Genomic DNA, 20,714 nt, shown 5'->3' with positions numbered 1-20,714 from the left:
GATCGATACTTATGCCTCGTTTATTAAATAATACTGAGGATTACTTTCAAAAACTTTTAAGTCTTAGATAGTGGACAGTTATGTAGAATATATATTATACAATGAAACACATGCCAATTCATTTGTCCACAAAAAGTTTTTAATAGTTTTGAGCCTCATTGATATCCATAAATACTTTCTAAGTTATCATTATAAATATACCAATGAAAAGCTATTAAGTAGAGAGTTATATTTGAATTATTAAATGTTTATAAAATCTTTTATAAAAACAAGTTTCTTAATATGTACGCACATGTAATTATATTATTAAATGTTTAGTCATATTCAAGAGCGTAGAGTAATTTGAACATTGCAACTTTTTTATCACTGAAAAAGTTTAACATTTTTTTATATACTATGTATAAATCGCAAAATGTTCGGATTCGAAATATTTAAATACAAACAAAAATAAAAAGTAAAAGTTGCTCGTCTATTTTACATCCCATCTCGACTAATATAAATAATCTCATTTGATATATTAATCACATTTGAAAGTATTATATAATTATTTTGATTTTGTCAATTGATACTTATTAATAACTATATTCTTACGTTTAATTATTTACAGATTGCTTAATCAGTCTTAAAATACTTTCATGAAATTGTTTTAAAAATTTGTACATTGTAATCTGAAAGACATTTCGATTAAATTTTGCGGGGCACAATCTTGATAACAAATATATAGCTCTCTGGGTTGAGGTGCATTATATAAACGTCCCACAACCCAGTAAGTATTATTTTCCCATTCAAATAGTATCCCATACTCTTTAATTGCAATCAAACTTTTGTTTATCACAGATTTACTTACATCTTGGCTTAATAATTTTTTGTACCTTTTAGTTTCACTCAAAAGTCTATGTATTGTTTGACTACTAGATTTCAAGTGTGATAAAAATTCTCGATCAATTTGACTTATGTTCGACGAAATCAAAATTCCTTCGAATAAATGAATATGGACGAAGTAAACCAATGAATTTTTTTCGCCGCTTGTAATAATTTTTGGAACGATGTATTCTGCTTGATTCAATAAATTTGCTCGAATACTGCTAAGTTCGTTGATAATGCTCTGATCAGTCTGAAAAAAACAGTGCATTTAAATAAGTAATTATTAAAGAGAAATGATATTTTTTAAAAAACTTACGTCTAAATCGGAGTCACTATCATCATCCGACGGTTTGGACGCTAGAAAGTTTGCTCTTTCCCTTGTTGCTCGTCTACCTAAAATAGGCGCAGTTTGATCGCTTAAAGAGCTAACTTGACTTAATGAATCTTGGCTGGGAGAATCGCGCGATGTCTCAAACGAATGCGCTGCAGAAATATTAGATCAAATTAATAAGGTGTCAAGTACTGTAAAAATTATTTACACAATTTTTACCAGAGTCAAAGCGCGCATCTTCGACCGATCGATTTTTAGAAACATTGGATGCATCGAAAGAACTCTTCGGTGTTGTAGAAATCATGTTATTGGAGGATCTCAATTGATTGGTTTTAATGTAGTCCATGAGATTGTCGGAAATGTTTGGTGACGCTTTAGAAGGCGTACTTCCTTTTTGAACAGCTACGATTTCGGGTTTAGCATTGGCATTTATCCATTTTTCAGCCAACATTGGAATGCCAATTTTTCTTATATGCTTCAAAGTTTCTTGAGCTTCTTCAACGTAAAATATATCGGGTCCCGCATTTTCGGCTAATCTACATTGGGGAGAAAAAAATGAATAATTCAAATGCAAAAAAAAAACGAAAACAAGGTAAATCTATATTTACACTGCTGTACAGCCTCCTGATTCCAATATGACAGCAAGTAAATCGTGACCATTGCCAACAATTAGTAAAAACCATTTGTCTACTAATGGATACACTTGATCTTCATTCCAGGAAAATTTTCTATTCAAGCAAGAAGAAGGATACACTCTTTTCCATACTACTAGAGACTTTACTTGTTCTTTATCAATTAAGTTCAACAGTCCATTTCGTCTTAAAAAGGATTGGATTTGTTTCAAATCTTCTGGAGGCAGATGAGATCCAATCAGATATCTTCTATGATAATAACAACTTCCAATGATCGTGTACAAGCGTTGGCATTCCAATGGATCTTGATTCTTTTGTATAAAATCGTGATTGATTCAAAAGTTACAAGAAAAGTAAAAAATAATGCATGTAATTTAAGTTATGCTCACCCAGTCTCTGTAATCCATTGCCTCCATTTCACTTAGAGCAGCATCAACTTGAATTTGTGCATCTCTTGGTAATTGAAGAGATTGAACGCTTGGCAATAAATTTTCCAAATGAAACATTTTTGCTTTATCATCTGAATTTGTAACAGCATTTGTATCGTCAACACTAGTTAATTGTGTTTTACTTTTATTACAAAGTTGTGAAAAAAATAAGTAAAAAAAATGATCCAAGTGTTTATGATTATCATCTATAATGAAACATTTTGATAAATTTCCATATGTGAATGACAAGCAGCATGTGATATCATTCAAAAGCTCAATTGCTGTATGCTTATCACAACTGTAAAAGTAATAACAATAATTTTAATGAGCATTAATAATAATTCTCACGTTAAAATTATATTTACTGACCATTTTTCTGGTAAACATATTAAAAGCAGATCTTCTCCAAAAGTATCATATATTATATTTTGAATCCCAGAGCTGGTTTTTATGGTTGTGCTAAAAATTAAAAATTTTCAATGAAATTATTATCTTGAAATGAACAATTACAAATAATACCTTATAGGCTTAGGCCCAGCAATGTCTGGTAACATATGATTCAGTGTAACAAAGGCACCCTTGATAGTTACCAAAAAAGATAACGCATTCTTGTTGCTCGATCTGGGGTAAGAATATGAAACTCCTTGCAAATCTGATTCGCTATCTGTAAATTCATTAATTTTCACACAAACTATTCCTACTGTATCCTTTATGAAGGATTCCATTGAAACTCTGCTTTCTTCTTTATCAATCAATTGTTTAGCTAATATTGATTGCTAAAATGTAAAAAGTTTTGCAATGAATTCAAACATTTAAAAAAATAAAATTATATAAATAAACTGTTTTTACATTTGGAAAGCTTAGTTCAGCATCAGGAAGATCCTCACAACTTTCATTTGGCACAGATTTTTGTAGCTGGCAAAGGATCTACAAGAAAATTGAATGTATGATACAAGTTTTTTCAATAGAGTCAAATAAGAATTTTAAAATTTACATATTTTTGAGAAGTTATTGTTGTGAGAATGCTCTCTATATTTTGATTAGTGACTTCTTTTGAATTAATTGATTGCAACCAATCACCCACTCTGATATCTTTGCATTTTAGCGCTTCTCCATCAGGTACAAAACCACCGACTATAATTTTTGATTTGTCAGAAGCTACTTGAGGTACAATACCTAAATAAGCTTCACAAACTGTAGCTCTTCTACCAAGTTTGTGTCTTTTTTCAGGATCTACCCAAATGTTTACAGTGTACTTTTCACCCATTTTAAAGTTACCAAGAGCATTCTCTCGCTCTTTGTTGAGTTTACTGATTGTCTCATGATTTCGTTTGAATTCTGAAGCCAATCCACTTAATCTCACACTATGTCTGTAACTTTCTTTGCGCTTTATCAGACGCATGAGTTTTTTTGTTCTAGTACTCCTACGTCTAGTCAATTCTGGCGGTGGAGAAATTAATTGACTGTCTTTATCTGTTTTATTATTCGTAAGTGGAGTGAATTCTGTCATTGATTTAATATAAAATACTTCACCAGATGGACTTATTTCCGATTCCCACTCAATAGCTGAACTGCAAAGGATTAATAAAAAATGTATTGTTAGTCACAATTATTCATGAAAGTATAAGTATAGTATTGATTGTTTACATACCCTGTACTATTAGAATAATAAGATCCTGTACTAGAGCCACTATCGCTTGCCCAACCGTCATTTTCATCATCGGCTGCATGTTTTTGATTTTTTGTATATGCAAAAGCTTTTTCATTTTGTTGATACGTCACAGTATCTCCTCGATCTTTTTCGTTACTCATTGTTGTATTTTTTTTTATTATTGACCTATACTATGAATAATAAGAAATCGGCAAATTATACCATAAGTTGTCATTTTTAAACGATTAAAAATTGATTTGCCATATCAATTAATTGTTTTAATTAATACATGGTAAAAATAATACGCCACTGCCTTTATGTGCGTTGCAACGCACAGGGTTCAACGCGTCGCCATAAAAAAATAATAATCAAAGCACAGGAGACGGCTTGACAGGTGAGTTCAGTGTGTGGAAGTAGAGGGGGCAAAGTACCGGTCTCGCCGCGCGGCCTGCAGACATGCGATTATCTGAGAATGTCGAAAATTATCGAGTCCTAAAGGAATTTACGAGATTTATGATGAAGGGTAATTTACAAAACCAAAAATTCATCATATGAATGTTATAAAAAAATGTATTTATAATGTTTATTACATTTCATTAGATTAACTTTTGTACTAATGATAATTCATGTATTATAAAAACTATACATTGAAGAAAAAAGAATACTTAATGATTTTAAAATTAGAATAATTATTAATAATCAAACCCTAATATTATTAAAAGTAAAAAATTAAAAAATTTTATTATGCATTTATCGAAAAATACACCTAATAAAAAATATGATTGAAATTTTCATCATGGCTACTTATTTATAACACAGATTACTTGTCATAGTAAAGATCTAGTATGTTTTCACTCTTAGTAAGAAAAGTACATCACAACTCACAGAGTATATTGTTACTTTAAAAAATTATGTATAATTATAACAAATTAATCTAAAAATTCATTTTCAAAATTTTTAAAGAAACCCATTATCTTATGGATCGTTTTAAGCAAGATACAGCTGAAGTTTGTTTAACGGGCTCCTTTTTCTTGTGTGGATCTGGTATAAAGCATTTCCATAGTCTTAATGTTTCATCAGCACCAGCACTAAGCACGGTTGTACCGTCTGGTGACATAGCAAGATGGAGTACCCGACTGGAATGACCAGTTAGTTCAGCTACTTTATTCATTGTTGGATATTTCCAAATTGTCAGTTGGTTTTGAGCATATCCATGACCAGAAACAATTTCCTTATAAGTAGTTGACCAAAGAAGCGAACAAACTTGAGACTTAGTGTCAATTGTATTGAGACAAGCACCTAAAAATTGAAAGTATTAATTAGCATTATGAATTATCACAACAAAGATTAGAAATTAAGCACTGTTCTTTACCAGTATTACAGTTCCAAAATCGAATTGTTCTATCGGCTGTTCCTCCACCACTAGCCAGTACATGATTTTGCCAAGGGCACCATGCTAAGGCTTTCACAGCAGCTTGATGCTGGCTAAGTGAATAAATAGGCTGAGGGTGAGAATAATTTGTTCCAGCTACACCTTGCCAAATTTGTAACATATTATCATTTCCTCCACTTGCTAAGTATTTTCCATCTGGGGACCATTTTAATCCACAAACTTCTTGAGCATGAGCATTAATTGTTGACACTAGATGTTCTCGCTGTCTTACATCATGATGTATGATTTGTCCCGCTCTATAATTATTAAATTAAAATTATTATTAAGTTGCAAATAAATTCAGTGTTATTAGATTCACTAAATTAAAATAAAGAAGTAAAAGTCATTTAAAATGTATTATCATTCAACTTGATGATAATTACCTGCAACCACTTGTCAAAATGTGTGAATTCCATGACAGAGAGCCAACTCTTGCAGAGTGTCCATTCATAACTCTGACTCTCTTCATTTGACTGCAATCCCATAATTCTGTATTTCCTACAGTAGTACCTACAGCTAAATATGGACCTTCTTGAATCCAAGCAACTGAACAGACATAGTCGTTGCCTTCCAGTTCAAAAAGTTGCTCTATGGTTCCTGTACCAGCATTCCACAAATATACATTGGCTCCCAGTGCTACAGCCAATACATTGCTCGTTGACCAGTCAACCAAATTTAAATCTATTATTCAATTGAAATTTTTGATCAATTTCCCAGATTATAAACAAATTATTATCACATAATATATCATCATCAAATATCTTACAATAATCATCCACTATTTCAGGGGCATCTAAAATCCTGTCAGGTGCATTTGGAATGTATCTTGTAGAAGCTTTTACGCTTGCAGGGGTTTTAGATTGGCTGTAGACAACTCTCAATGGATTTTGATATCCTTCTGGAGGTGCGGGGGCTTTATTTTGATAAGACAGTACTCTCATATTACTTAAATCTCCTCCATGTAAATTTTCTCCGATCAAGCGCTGCATTTCACGTTTATTAGGACTGGTTTCATTTTTATTATCTGGATCAGTATTTTGTTGCTGCAACTATAAATTAATTGAAATTAAATTATTACTTTAAAAAATTTTTAAAAATACTGCAATAATTTAATAATAACCTTGAAATACCCCAACTCAAAATTAGTTGTAGTTCTTGTAGGTATGAATCGATCTCCACCACAAGGAGTTTTATTTGGAGTTGTGGCTCGACCTATGCAATCAAACAATGTAATAATCAAAAAAATGAATTATGCAAGATCTTTTAAAAAATAGTACATACTTGGAGATTTTTTGCTGTTTTTGGAAGGTGTTTTTTTTCCATTTCGAATTTCTATTCCTTTTTTGGGAGTTTTGCCAGAACTGTTATTACTGTTGTTGGCACTAGTCACATTCATTGCTTTTCGCGAAGTATTCAAACTCATGTTTGCACTAATGATTAAACAAAAAATATTGTTAAAATTTGGCATCTACAGTAATACAAAGAATCAGTAAATAATAACTCACGCCGATGAAGTCGATGTCTCGAGACATTTCTTCTGCCAACGGGGTACAGGTCCTTTGATGGCATCGTCCATTCTCGTTAATGTATTGAGTTCCTTCATATACTTCAAATGCGACATTTTTAATGATATACAGTGACGATAATTTTGAGAAGAAGAATTAAAAGGGCAAAATTGACGTTAGATCTCCTTGAGAGCGTCCTGCGTGATAGCGTGTGTAGCGTGAACGTGTTTTTATTATGGCGCTAAATTGTTGCGCACATTCGTCACTTCGCTGGCAGTTGATCTTGAGTCAGCTTTTACTTACCTAGAAAATTAATATTTTCGATGATTATTTACACAATCGTGGGTGCGCACTTTGACAGTAACGAGCTTAAGGTTATCCGTGCGGCGCTTTCAAGAAGCCGTTGGTACCTTGTAGCAGCTGGAATAAACATTCGACGAGGGACCGAGCCCGGGATGATTGTTGCGGGAGCCAAAATTAAAGGGCAACTGCAGAAGCGTTTCAACGGCTGCCGCGCGACCGTTACGGAGGATATTTCAAATAGTGAAACTCGCCGCGACGACAGCGCGAGTCTCGTGTGCGCGTGCAAATCGTGTAACTTCCCATGCATACAGAAACGGCCGATAAAATGAATCACTGCTTAAGCTTGATACAAGCTTTGCTTCGCGAGAAGCGTGACAGTAACTTCGGAGCAAGAGGCCTTTTAAATCACCAATTTCAACTGCATCGTCTTGCACGTGAGGACTTTTTAATGCTACTCATGAATATTTATAATCTGTCACTAGAGTTCTGATTTTGAGCGAAATCCTTACCCTACCCTAATTACCTGCATGTAATTACATGCAAATTTGTGCCTTCGTGCTACAAAAAACTTTTATACAAATAGCTAATATCATTACTTTTTTTTTTTTAATGTAATAGGAAAATATTTAATATCACGATTGTTTTAATCCTGTCTTCGTATTTTTCAACCAAAATCCGTTGAAATATATTTACTTGGACTGTTTAAGAAGAGATATAAAACTAAAATGAAGTCTTGCATTTTTTATTAGGTATTCAATGTACATAATATTAATATAAATACATTTCACATGTTTATAAAATGTTGACATTTAAATTTCGATATGAATCATTAGACGAATCATAACGATTACACCACGCTATACAAAATTCGCAAAAACACAGGTTACATTTTCTGTACCAAATGTCAGTTTCTCGTAATTCATATTATTATTTGCTAAAAACATAAAAATAAGTTGATTCCTAACAGTCATGTGGTAAATTTACCAAGTCCACAATGAGCAATACTAGTTTCTTAGTTAGATAAATGTACACAAAATATGTCGCAAAATACACATTTAAAAAGTACTGGAGTACTGAGCATATTTTTTTCAAAATTTTTACCGAAATCATAGTTTTAACCAGGAATAATTCTACATTAGGAAAAATTCTGGTAGTAAACGTGTCGTGTCGGGGCACGAACGATTGCACTTATTTTTAAATTTAATTACAATGTAAAATTTAGCTTAACGTAATTCAACTACATTAATTACTTTTTATCGTATCATTTTTTGTCTAAAATAATCGAACGGATTTCTATCAATTTGATAGCAGCAACTAACTCACGTTTTGAGATATATCGTTCGTTGTATCGAAGCACAAAACAACCTAACTAATTAAGTATCTGTAATTAAAAAAGAACTTTGAAAATTACTTGTGCAAGTATGCAGTTCTCTAAATTGAAGTTGAGCTATAAAAACCTAGAATTTGAGCATACTTGCCGAGTTATTTAGTACGAAAGACATTGTACATATGTTTAATATAAAAATTTCTCTGACATTGATAAATACTTCTCAACTAAAAAAAATCTAAAAATATACAACATTAGCCGTTTATGAGTTCACAAACTTATTCAAATGGAGCATTAAACATGAGTTCTTGGTCTCCAAACATTTGGAGTACGTCGGACAATTCTTGGGGTTGAGCATTAGATTGATTTGGCGCGGCTGGATGCGGAGCTTGCTGCTGACCGCTAACTTGAGCGTTGGGTTGACCGGCAGCCTCCGTAGGTGGTCCTTGATGCTGTTGTTGACTTTGCCAACTCCACATACCAGAATTATTATTAGGCACTGTTGCATGGTATTGAGCATGAGTTGGCGTTCTGGCTCCGCTACTCAACTGAGTATATGTTGGTCCGCTCGGTGATCTGGAGGGACTCGATTGACTGTACTGATAACCCTCGCACGATACAGGTTGCTGTTGAAAGAAGAAAATGTTAATTAATATTATTTGATATCATTCAAAGATGGTTTTTTTTATAGAAATTGTTATTTACTTGTGCTAAACTCGACCAATTGCCTGCTGGAGTAACCTGTGTTGTAGGTGAGTTAGGAGCCGGTTTTTGAATTCTATTTAAAACTGAAGAAGTACTCTGTGGTCCCGGAGAACCATATGCAATAGGAGAATGAGTCGTTTCATAACTCGGGTACATATTTTGTGAACTTGGAGGTCTCGATTGCTGGCTTTGAGGTGGCGGTGCTCCTGGACCACCAGGTAATACAGCTGAATGCTGTATCATGTGAAGCGGATTAGGAGCCGTGTACATTGGATTAGGCCGCGCGTGTCGATCCATGGAGTAGTCTAAACTTGGCTGAGCATATCCAGAAACAACTTCATTTTCAGGTTGAGAAGAATCTCCAGCAGCAATACCAGCAGGTATCAATCTATTAGAATTGCAGAAACAATAGAAATGAATAAAAGTTTAAAAAAGTTTGGGATAAATACGTAACAAAAATTATTCTTACTTGGTAGCCAAGGCATTAGTGCAAATGATATATTCAACTTCGTCATTGAAAGGATTCAAGAACGCATAGGCCGACGTTCTCAGCCAAACCCATTCTCGATTCTTCGCTTTAAATCTGTACATTACCGATAGAACTTGTCCTTTCATTTTTAAAACCTGTTCAAAGCTTTCCCGCATGTGAGTGATGTCCTCGGGATGGAAGAAATCGTAGCAAACGTGGCCAAGAACTTCTGTAGATGTGTATCCAAGTATACCAGTGATTCGTTGATCAACAAATGTAATTTTACCATCTATCGAGTGTCGAGTGATAAATTCTGAAAATAAAATTTATAATTAAAATAATATAATGTCGAATTGATGAAAAGTTTTAAAAAGAGTGAAATAAAAATTCCAAATACTGTACCATTGGGACTGTTAGCTTGTGCATTTTCGCTGGTGTTGGGCGTGCTAGTGACCTGCAATCTGCCGATGGCGACTAAGCAGTAGTGATTCGCATTTTCATCGCCGCCCCTGCCATCATTGGGTACTACATTGCCCACACCTGTGGGTATAGGAGGAGGTACAAAATCACCTATAGCACCAATCGAAAAATCATTGAGTGATGTTACGAAAGTTTAATGGTCAAACGAATACAAAAAAGTCTAGCTTTAGTTTCTCGAGAAATTTCGGCTTTTAGGAAACTGTATTCAAGACACACATCAAACCAGCTTAATATCACGCTCCGAGTCAACGAAAAGTCCAGTTCAGAGTTCGAGGACTCTCGATAGGCAAGAAAAGCTGACTTACCCGTTGGTGGCCAATTTTTTATGTAGCCGGTACAATGCACGACCGCATAACTTTGGCCGTCTCGCGCGGGTGGCCCGAGCGAATTTCGCTGCTTCATCCTCTGCAGGCCGTGAGCCGCTGCCATGTCGCCGGTGGTTTGCAAATTTCCGACCTTCATACGGCAGATGAAGCCTCGACGAGAGCCCATGCAGAGCCGGACGGATGCTGTCGAGACGAGGCGAATTTATTATTGCGAGCGAAACTGGCAAACGTAAGCAGGCAAACGAAGAGATGAAGAGATAACTCACATTGGTGTCCCTCTTTTTTGACGGTGCCCGTTTTGAGATCGAGAACTCGACCGGTATGCTGAGGTTCGGCTGTGCTCAACTGCTCCCTGACCTTGTCCGTGTCATCGGGATGCACCTGATTGTACAGGCTGGTGCCGTACCACTCGTTCTGAGAGTAATTCAACACCGGCGCGATCGAGTCCGACACGTAGATAATTCTGCCGGTGTCGCAGCTGACGACGAACAGAAAGCCGTCGGCGGCCTCCAGTATCAGGTGCTTGAGCTCCTGATCCGTCAAGAATGATGGTTTGTAGGTCCCGTCAGCGCTGGTGTTGCCCGTGCCTAAACAGAAAAAGAATATCATCGTCTTTCCTTACCAAGTTTACGATTCGAGTGCCCCTGCAGGAGGATAACGAAATAAAATCTTCAAAGGATCAGAAAAACAAATTTAACAGCAACAAGGACACGATACGAGTATTCGCGGAGTAGCAGAATTATATCGTCCTACAAGATCAGAATGGACAAACAAGAAAGTCTCTCCTCTTTCTCTTGTGTCCAGCACATCATATAATACATACACACACCAACGAGCGTTGGATGACTATTTTTTTCTCTCTCCCGTGTGTGTATGTGTGTGCGTGTATTCCAAGAAAGGTTGCAACGCAAAAGCCTACACCGTCCTCCCGCGCGCATGTATTGTCATCATCATGCACAATTGACTCGTATTATGTGGCTGTGTAAGTATATACGGTGACGATCGTATTTTTTTCCTTTTCTTCTTTCTTTCGTTGAGATTTATGTACGCGCGTTTAAACGTTGTCCTGGTCGACGACGACGACGACGACGACTGCACGGTGAGTCGAAAAGAAAGGGAGAGAGAGAAAAAAATATCCAAAGTAGATGAGAAAGTTTAACTCGGTGACGACGATGATGCGCGCACGCGAGAGGCGATCATTTCGTATGCGACGAGTGTATAAATGTGATACGCGGCTATAAACAATTCTCTTTCTGTCCCTCCTCCCACTACTATTCGCACCGGAACAACAGGTGAGCTCGTCGTCGTCGTCGTCGTCGTCACTGCCGATCTTTTGTTTTTATTCTTTGGATTATTTTGAACGTGGCATAGGATAAGGTTTTACTAGTAATTTTTTATAATTGTCATGTAAAAAAAAACGTCGTTGTTGCTTACCACGGAGATTTTTCATGTGAGCGACGGCCATGCGAAGGATGGTGAGCTTGTCGGGTTTGCGAGCCAAGGCGGAGCACGTTGGCACCATGTCTGACAGTTCGGTGATGTAAGCGGTCATCTTGTTTCTGCGTCGTCGCTCGATCTCGCAGTGATTTTCCCTGCTGCTCGTCAACCAAACGTAATTGGGCATTAGTATATTATTTGATTTCAATGCGTTATAAATTTTATAGTGTAAAAAAAAAAAATCACCTTCTACAAGGATGTCGTCGTGAATAGTTGGAAAATACAAAAAAAAACATAAATAGTGATGTAAATAAGTCTGTGTATGATTTCTCTTTGGTACCCGACAGTATACAAGGTATTATTTCTTAGCTTGTAACTACCACTGTGTTTTTAAAAGGTCAAGGGTCGCAAGTCTCGACCTTTCTCTCTCTCTCTCGCGCGCGAGAGAGCGAGAGCGCAGCAACAGCAGACCCTCGGCGCCGCCGTCACCACTCGTGTTGCAAGACAGTATAATATACCTACACTTAATGTAAGATCTCTGTAAGAATTTTATTTATACATCTTTTCAGCTCTTCTTTGAAAAAAAAAAGATAGTAAAAGAAAAGAAGAAGCGCACGAGAGACTTCAAGATTCGTTGAAAACAACATTGTACTTGCGGGGCTGCTGGAATAAAAAATATTTTAATTTCTCTTATATGACGAAATATTTTATAAAAAAAGCTTCGCGAGAACATTATTTTTCTATTCTCTGATGTTTTCTGAGATTTTCAAAATGACCGAAGGCGCTTTTGAAAAATTCGACAAGTTTGAAAAATGCCAAGTAAATTCACTTAAAGAGCAATTGGAGCAAAACGTGTTGAATTACAAAAAAAAGGTGCCTGCTCGAGATGGAGCTCGTGGCATCCGCAAAATAGAGTCATTAATTGTCGATTTTTTCGTCCTGGAAAAAAGGCGATTCTTCATTGATGTATGTGTAGCTATATATGTGTTATGTTGTATATATAGACGCGGAACGCGCTACATACGGCCTGCCTCGTTTCCCACGCTGTATACGAGTATAGTAATAGTAGTAGTAGACGTAGTTAGTGGTATACGCGTGTGTATGTAGTATATCTATACATGTGTATATGTATACTTATATACAAGAGCCTCGAGTCCACTGCATGCATGTACACATTGAAAATTCTCTCTCTCTCTCTCGTGTTCTTTCTGGCGGGGGTGTAAAACGGACCCAGCGTATATACACATATGGGTTTAACCATGACAAGTGTAGTATGCCAAAAATTAAAAGTGAATTTATCATATGAATTTAGTGTGTACTTTTTAAATAATACATCGGGAAATGAAGTACGTAAAAATTTGAGCCCTGTGGGTCCATTCTCCATGAATCTATTGAGGCTCAAAGTTAGATTTTCATTTCATAGAATTTATTCTGCTTTTATGCAGTGATTTCGAAAATATTTGAGTAATTGTCTGTTGATTCAAAATTTGGTTAGGAATTAAAATTTTTTATCATAAATCATGTTTATAATCTTAAAAAAACTTTTAAAAATGAAAATATAATATAAGATCAAAATTAATGTTGTTTTTATGCTTTAAATTAGTCAATATTGTGATAAAGTTAAAGTACTACTTTACACTAAATGACTTCATAGGCAGGTCGATAGAGAAATTCGGTTACGCGTTAAAAGGATGAAAAGCATAGTTTTTCCTTTTATAGGATGTGAAAAAATGAGTTTATTTTTGTAATTTTCAATTTTTTTATATTTTCACCCAATAAAAGCAAAACAAGACAAACGGAATAAAAGGCTCAAATTGACCGGATTTTTTGTCAACATAGTATTTATTAGTACATAATTAGTTTCAATTTGAATTTTCAGCATATTAAACTTGTTACAGTCTAGCCCATATATCTATGTGCTGTACAGAGTAGCGGCAGCAGCAGCAGCGCGTCAACGACCCGTGAATCTTTCGCGCGCGCGAGCGAGTAGCTGCGCACAGAAAAAGCATGTATATTATTACAGTTGAAAAGGGATTCGTACGTAGCATGTACATTTACATGTTATGTGCCCAACCGTATACAAACATACACACACACGTACACACTTAGAGACATTCGTAGAGTCGAGATGTGGCATATTATATACAGCGCACTCTGTCTTTTCTGTCTCAGCGTGGCCAAAGAGTAGCGCGTGGACGCGAGAGAGTCTTTCAGAGGCCTCCACGCTCATTATTATTCGACGCAGGTAGACGCGTAAAATTAAAAAAGAGCCAGCACCAATGCAAAAAAGGGAGAGAGAGAGAGAGAGGAATATTGCGGAACGATTGGACTTACCTGGCGAAGCGCTCTTTATCTTGAATATTGTCGTCTTCCATTCTTCTGTATTTGCCCGAATTCGGGTCGTCCTCATCGGATCTGTGAACACAAAGAAGACGGGCTTATAGGCACGATATAGCTAGCGTTTTACCAACAGGTCTTCGTAGCTAATGATGTACATCGCGAGTGATTCGCGTTTGTATACATGTGATCGACGATAGCTGCGAAGACGAAACACATGGAATCGTCCGCGTGATGTCGTCTCGGAGCTTCGATTATTCGAATCAACGTAAAAGTCTCAAATTCGATTTCATTCGTATACAGATGAGGTGTTTTTATAAAAAAAAATGGATTCATAAAAATTTTGCTTGCGCTCGAGTAGGGTGCACCACGTGGTTCCCATATGTCCGCGCTATATAAAACGCATATAATAAAAAGGCTTATAGCAAGTAAGCAAGCAAAGAACAGAGCAAAAAGAAAGAGAGACATGCTAGAGAGAGAAAGAGAGAGAGGAATACTCCGGTGTAATATAAGCGCGCATCCGGGTAAGTTGTACCTATGGTCCTTTCTCTCTCACTCTCTATCTCTCTTTTTCTACCGCAAGAAGCGCAGTGTACACAAGTGGTAGTTGTACCCCTTCCTACATTTATTCCCTCGTTGTTGCGCCGCTGTTGTTGTAGTCGCTGTCGTAGTTTTATTATTTTTTACGTCCGCGTCGCAAGCGCATTTTTCACCACTATCATAGATATATGTACCTCGATAAATGTTTATGTACAAGAACGTATTCCTATCTTTTCGCAAAATCCGTTCGAGATCTCGATCGAGCAATTAAGAAGCAGTAAAGCGCAGTGGGACTGCATAAATTTGCGCCTAAATACTTATTAGCTGCGATAATTTTGTTTTAATCGACAGCTCGCAGGGCAGCGTGACTATCATACATATAATATATGCAAGTGCAATTATCGCTTTGTGCTTTGTATAATTTTGTATTTACATTTAATTCCGTATCGTGGGATGTACTAAGCAACTATACACATTTACGCGAACATCTCTCGACACACTGCGGCATGCATTAAAACAAACTTTTTATTCATTGCCCATATCATCGAAACTACGTACGTAGTTAATTTATAATTTCGTATTCAGACCCGTTATCAAGGCTGAGCGGGGTACTATTTAGCACGTTTGTTTTTTAAATGTACAATACATGGACACGATACTTTTTGCTTTTTAAATCTATACATTACATGTATGCATGTAGGCCACGTTCTAATAATGTTTGTTTTCTAAGCTTAATAATAATACACGTGCTTGTTAAAAAAAAAAAAAAAAACAACGTAACGTGCAATACTTTTTCTAGATATGCTATCGATGCATTTTTAAAGCTTTGTCCTTGATAAAAAAAAATAAAAAATAATACATTTTTCGAAAGCTTATCTCGCCCGTAAAGCGCGACTTTCAACGCAGCTCGGTACATTGGAAGCGGCGCAACGATTATTTCGGTAAAAAGAGTTTGTATACTTTTTATACAAAATTTGTGTACCAACGTCATCCTATATAGCACAAACAAAAAAATTACTTTGGAAAACACAATGTATACAACTTTAGATTTAACGAGAAAGTTTAATGCGGATATTTTGACTCCGATACCGATTCGCCGATCGCGCGCGCGAGCGAGTTCGTTAACCCTCCCTGTGTTTATAAAGTAAAAATATAGCCGTGACTGCGGTACATGTATATCGAAGAGACTCGATACGAAGAATAATGGCCCCATTGATATTTTGATAGCAAATTCATCCTTTTGCGAAGGGTGCATGCCATTTGTCATTTTGAAAATTGTACGTCTCGCGTCTTGCCGCGAATTCGACGTTTCATCGCGAGCAATGAAACGTCAAAATTCAGCCGCGGAGCATGCACGTGTACGACTGTATATAAACGGTTAACGGCCCGCGAGTACGAACCATGTCTCAAGAAATACACACACACACACACACATATGGTTATATGTGTAATGAGCACGCGATACACACACATAAATACACACACTGCAAATGTACGCGATTGCTATTATATGCAGAGAAAAAGCACCGCACGCGCAGGATATTATGTAGCATCTAAGAGAGTAGCCATAATCTCAATAGCGTCATCATGTATAGCGCTGAGCTCTCATGCAAATAACAACCTCAAATCTCAGTTACGTGTTGGATTTTCGAATTTTTTACCTTTTTTCACTTTTTTTTTTTGTTTAAGCTGCACGTGTGCGTATGGACATACGTGGTCCGTGCAGCTAACGGTGCTTACCGCTTTTTTTCGCCTTGTTTTTCATCGCGCGAAAATTAAGCGCGCGAATACCATGCATCGACATAAATATTTCATATTTTCAAAACAAATCGCAATGCGAGCAACGCGTTCGTGCGCGAATGAAAAAAATATTTTTTTATCACATCGTTACTCGTGTTTCTTTTTACTCGTGCGCCGAGGTAAATTAAGATTTTCTGCTCTTATGTATGATATTCTTTTATTTTATAGATCAAGGTGAAGTAATAACAGGTAAGTAATGCATTATAATAATACGTTTAAAGAAAGGCAGAGAAAGAACACCTTGATTTGTCAAAAATTATTTCAACCATGTCTTGAAGTTTTCGTCTGGTGATTAATATTTTATTTCCTGACGTACTAATGTGACGTGAAATTTACTTTGACGTTCTTGTAAAAACATAAATATTTTTATGAGCTTATCTGTCGATTAGTTTTGCTGTATTGAAAAGGACGCTTTACATTTACTCGATTCATTAACAATACTTGTATTATGTAGCAAGCAGTCATGAGTTTGCTTAGATTATGTTTATCTCATATTTAAATACTTCTTTATGATGTAATTGATGATAAGCTTATGATGATGTTTTTTTTCAAATCACCTTGAAAAGTACTCATTTCCGTTTTTGTCGGTACATTTCAGGGCATCCCCCGTTTCCAGCGCAGTCTTCCCAAAGGTAAGCTAACTTGATACAAACTGCGTTGGTAGGCAAGCTTTTCGGCTAAATTCATCTTTCCGAAAGCTTCATTAATTTCTCGTATAACGAAGATCTCATTACTACATAATAATGCTTTTCTTGAGTTTTACTCTCAATTTTTATCAAGCTCATACTTTTTATCGAACTAGTTTGTAAAGGATTTTTCAATTTTTTCGATTGGGAAATCTGATACTTATTAAAGATATATGATAATCCAGTCCAAGTTTAAGAATCCAGTGAATTTGAATTCAGATACCAAGGTAAACTCTCATCTTTTTTCGTCGGATGATTGTTGTTTTTTGCGGAAAAAACTAACGGGAAAATTTGAATAATTTAAAATAAATTTGAATAAAAATCTAGATTTGAGCGTGAAATAAGACGTGGTCGATTTTACTTATTAGTTAAATTGAGAATCGCAACACATCGATGTTAAACCCATAGCTAATCGGTTGAGTTAGCCGAAAAATCAAACGAAAACATAAACGAAAAACGGTGTACCTCTTACGCTTGGTCGGATTAGTGAGTTCTGTCAACTGTTGATGGGGCTGCATACAAGCGTTAACGTGATGCAAATCGTTGGGATAGGCCATGGGCGGCAGTACCGAGCCAGCCGGCAGCCCATGGTAATTCTCCTCGTAGGAGGGTATCTGCTCGTAACCCTCCATACCACCGAGCGACGCAGTACCGGTAAACATGATTCTTTTCTCTTTTTTTTCTCACTTAAACTAATAGGGCACCCACGAAGCACTGAGAGTCGAGGCGATCGACGCTCGCACTCGCGCACACACACTGGAAAAAGAGAAAAACATTCACGCACGTGCAGTCCGCTGATTCATTATCGGCGGCGGCGGCGACGATTCTCTCTTTATTCTTTCTCCTCTCGTTCGGGTGGCCTCTAGATTCGATCGGCCGATTTATCGAGACGTCAAGCTTTGAACGTGACCGATGGCAGGAACCGTTTTTTCTGCACGCGCATCAAAAAGTACACTGTCAACGCGAACGCAGCTCAACAGCGAGCTTGTAAGCAGGATGTGGCGAAAAGCCCAAGAGTTCGCCTCGGCTTTCTGTCGATGGAGACGCGGGCGCGCGCGCCTTGCTACGCGGACGTCCGTTCGGTAAGAGCGCTCGGCACAGACTGACACTTTTCTTTCGCACTCGCTATTATATACCGCCGCCTCTTCTACCAGAGTATACTATAAACCAGGCGCTCGCTCGGGCATACACATGCACACCACACCGGTGCAATGTGCCTCTCGTCGCTTAAATGCCTCACATATAGGGTATACCTAACATTATAATATAATAATGCTTCACTCCCACCAGTGACGATCTCAAAATATCCCGCACACATGCATCGAGTGGCTCGCAGGACATCTGATTTCGTTTTTGGAAAAAAAGCGTCTGTTCCTCCTCCGTCTATATATTACGTACGCACCGCGGCCGGATTCCTCAAACGAATCACCGTAAAACATCCGCTGCTTCTGCCGTTACGGAGGCGCATAAATGAGTGGATCTCGGGCGATCGCTTTCGAACGATGTGTACCTACACACAGTGTACCTGTTGCTGTGACCATAATACGGATTCGAGTCGATATTGACAAAACTATTTGATGCATCGCGGAGCTCCTAACTCAATGGTTGCTCTTGTAACGAGGAAAGAATGAGAAATTGAGATCACGTTCTACGAACGCTTCAATCCAATGTACTCTGGATTAAAGATTCGATTAATCGAGCAACGGTGTCACTTTTCAACCGTGCTCTTGAAAGACTGCACGATTTCAATGATTTCGGAAAAAGTACTTGATGATTTTAATGATGTTTCAGATTATTCGAAATGTGTCAAACGATCGTTTGTTTTTTTTTTTTTTTTTTTTTTTTTTTTTTTTTTTTTTTTTTTTTTTTTTTTTTTTTTTTTTTTTTTTTTTTTTTTTTTTTTTTTTTTTTTTTTTTTTTTTTTTTTTTTTTTTTTTTTTTTTTTTTTTTTTTTTTTTTTTTTTTTTTTTTTTTTTTTTTTTTTTTTTTTTTTTTTTTTTTTTTTTTTTTTTTTTTTTTTTTTTTTTTTTTTTTTTTTTTTTTTTTTTTTTTTTTTTTTTTTTTTTTTTTTTTTTTTTTTTTTTTTTTTTTTTTTTTTTTTTTTTTTTTTTAATGTACAGTTACTTTGGATGATGTAAACATGTGACAAATGTGTCAATCTAGTAGCATAAACAGAAAAAAGTGAGCAACGACAATAGGCAAATTTCTCCTCGTTTTACAATTCGGGCGATACAAAGCAGGTTGCAATGCATCGAGAGGTGTGCACAAAGCTTGCCCAACAATTACCACACAAGGTTCCTTGAGAGCTTGTCGTACTGTGTCCCAACAGCAGCTCGCAGCGTTAACCTTAAATTCCGCACTCTTGACTTGACTCTATGTACACACACACATACACACACTTGCCAAAATACATATATAGCGATCGTGGTTGGCGGAGGAAGCCCTCGAACGCGTAATATTTAACGCACTTATCTGTGTACGAATGCATAATACGCACGCTCCGCGAGCGCATGAATTAATTAACTTGTAATGGTGGCCGAACTTGAACGTCGAGATGTAAACAAGCGAGAACAAAACGTCAAATGCATCTACTGTAGCATAATAAATATACTCACCCAACGCTCTCGTTGCTCCGATTTTGTGACAGTTTATTCGAGGTAGTACCTGCAACGTTTTACGTATACGTGAGAAATGATAGCTACATGCACCGCTCGCGGCTATTAATATATCTCTTAAATGGATCATCGAACTCGGTATCAGTATGAGCTATTTGCGATAAGCTGCAGAGCGATACTAACCTGGCATAGAGTGAGCTATAGCGGACATTTGGATAAACATGCAGCGTTAAAGGTCGTGTACGACGTTCTGTTTTCGCTGTATATATAATGGAGATATCACGCGATAATGCAATTTAGGATGCGCATAAACACCACGATCACTGCTGCTGCTGATGCTGTATCATTTATACGCAACTGTACCACATCTCCATCGGCCGATGTGCGACTTTTTCAAGTCAATGATCCGTATTATACGTCCGAGCCGTCGGAGTAGTTATGCTGCATATACTCACAAGTTATGCACGTACACAGGGATATATATTTGTCCACATACATATATAGACGCGCACGAGAGTTGCACACACGTAGGCCACTGACTGCAGCGATTAAGAAACTTATATGCGCTACGAACCTTCTTGTTGTGTTGCCCGAGTCGTCGTCGTCGTATCGCACTATCGCGAGACGGTCGTTCGACTGTGTGAAATGCACCTACACCGACACGATCGCCATTTTGGACTTTTCTTTGTCATTTGTTGTCTGTACGTGTGAGCTGCGGGTGTATGTGTGTCTGTGCGCGTACACAGCCACGGTGTTTTCAACCGCCTGCTGCTGCTGCTGCTGCATTGGATCCACTCGACACGTCTGGCATGTACACACACCACACATACTCATATACAGTCGTCG

General features: G+C 36.8%; 3 protein-coding genes across 10 annotated transcripts; all 3 read right to left on the bottom strand.

Moving 5' to 3' along the window:
* Window positions 1–84: 84 nt before the first annotated feature.
* LOC106650481 (protein inturned) lies at window positions 85–4,596 on the bottom strand. The gene is made up of 10 exons (XM_014368502.2): window positions 3,907–4,596; window positions 3,250–3,826; window positions 3,105–3,182; window positions 2,775–3,031; window positions 2,625–2,714; window positions 2,217–2,553; window positions 1,804–2,138; window positions 1,415–1,731; window positions 1,181–1,347; window positions 85–1,114 (listed from the first exon to the last, which is right to left on the bottom strand). Exons 1-10 carry the CDS (start codon window positions 4,065–4,067, stop codon window positions 647–649), a joined length of 2,787 nt encoding a protein of 928 aa, XP_014223988.1. The 5' UTR covers window positions 4,068–4,596; the 3' UTR covers window positions 85–646.
* A 164-nt stretch (window positions 4,597–4,760) lies between these two features.
* LOC106650383 (cell division cycle protein 20 homolog) lies at window positions 4,761–7,363 on the bottom strand. Of its 3 annotated transcripts, none has more exons than XM_014368346.2 (8): window positions 7,254–7,363; window positions 6,844–7,146; window positions 6,620–6,768; window positions 6,459–6,550; window positions 6,105–6,387; window positions 5,722–6,019; window positions 5,279–5,595; window positions 4,761–5,205 (listed from the first exon to the last, which is right to left on the bottom strand). In XM_014368346.2, exons 2-8 carry the CDS (start codon window positions 6,957–6,959, stop codon window positions 4,877–4,879), a joined length of 1,584 nt encoding a protein of 527 aa, XP_014223832.1. In that variant the 5' UTR covers window positions 6,960–7,146; window positions 7,254–7,363; the 3' UTR covers window positions 4,761–4,876. The 3 variants fall into 3 exon arrangements, with proteins under 3 accessions (XP_014223832.1, XP_014223835.1, XP_014223833.1); XM_014368349.2 differs by having other exon boundaries at window positions 6,844–6,944; window positions 7,147–7,338; XM_014368347.2 differs by having other exon boundaries at window positions 6,844–7,338.
* A 509-nt stretch (window positions 7,364–7,872) lies between these two features.
* Window positions 7,873–20,703, bottom strand: LOC106650598 (aryl hydrocarbon receptor nuclear translocator homolog). Of its 6 annotated transcripts, XM_023460445.1 has the most exons (10): window positions 20,052–20,703; window positions 19,869–19,917; window positions 14,225–14,305; window positions 11,888–12,051; window positions 10,720–11,040; window positions 10,433–10,636; window positions 10,050–10,217; window positions 9,648–9,960; window positions 9,179–9,566; window positions 7,873–9,099 (listed from the first exon to the last, which is right to left on the bottom strand). In XM_023460445.1, exons 1-10 carry the CDS (start codon window positions 20,089–20,091, stop codon window positions 8,752–8,754), a joined length of 2,076 nt encoding a protein of 691 aa, XP_023316213.1. In that variant the 5' UTR covers window positions 20,092–20,703; the 3' UTR covers window positions 7,873–8,751. The 6 variants fall into 6 exon arrangements, with proteins under 6 accessions (XP_023316213.1, XP_014224199.1, XP_014224200.1 ...); XM_014368713.2 differs by lacking the exons at window positions 19,869–19,917; window positions 20,052–20,703 and adding an exon at window positions 17,719–18,354 and having other exon boundaries at window positions 11,888–12,048; XM_014368714.2 differs by lacking the exons at window positions 19,869–19,917; window positions 20,052–20,703 and adding an exon at window positions 17,719–18,354 and having other exon boundaries at window positions 10,050–10,187; window positions 11,888–12,048.
* Between the last annotated feature and the right edge of the window lie 11 nt (window positions 20,704–20,714).

This window comes from Trichogramma pretiosum, unplaced genomic scaffold, assembly GCF_000599845.2.
Source record: "Trichogramma pretiosum strain Unisexual culture from Peru unplaced genomic scaffold, Tpre_2.0 scaffold5, whole genome shotgun sequence".
Classification (NCBI taxonomy): domain Eukaryota; kingdom Metazoa; phylum Arthropoda; class Insecta; order Hymenoptera; family Trichogrammatidae; genus Trichogramma; species Trichogramma pretiosum.
This window is presented reverse-complemented; position numbering and strand designations above follow the sequence as displayed.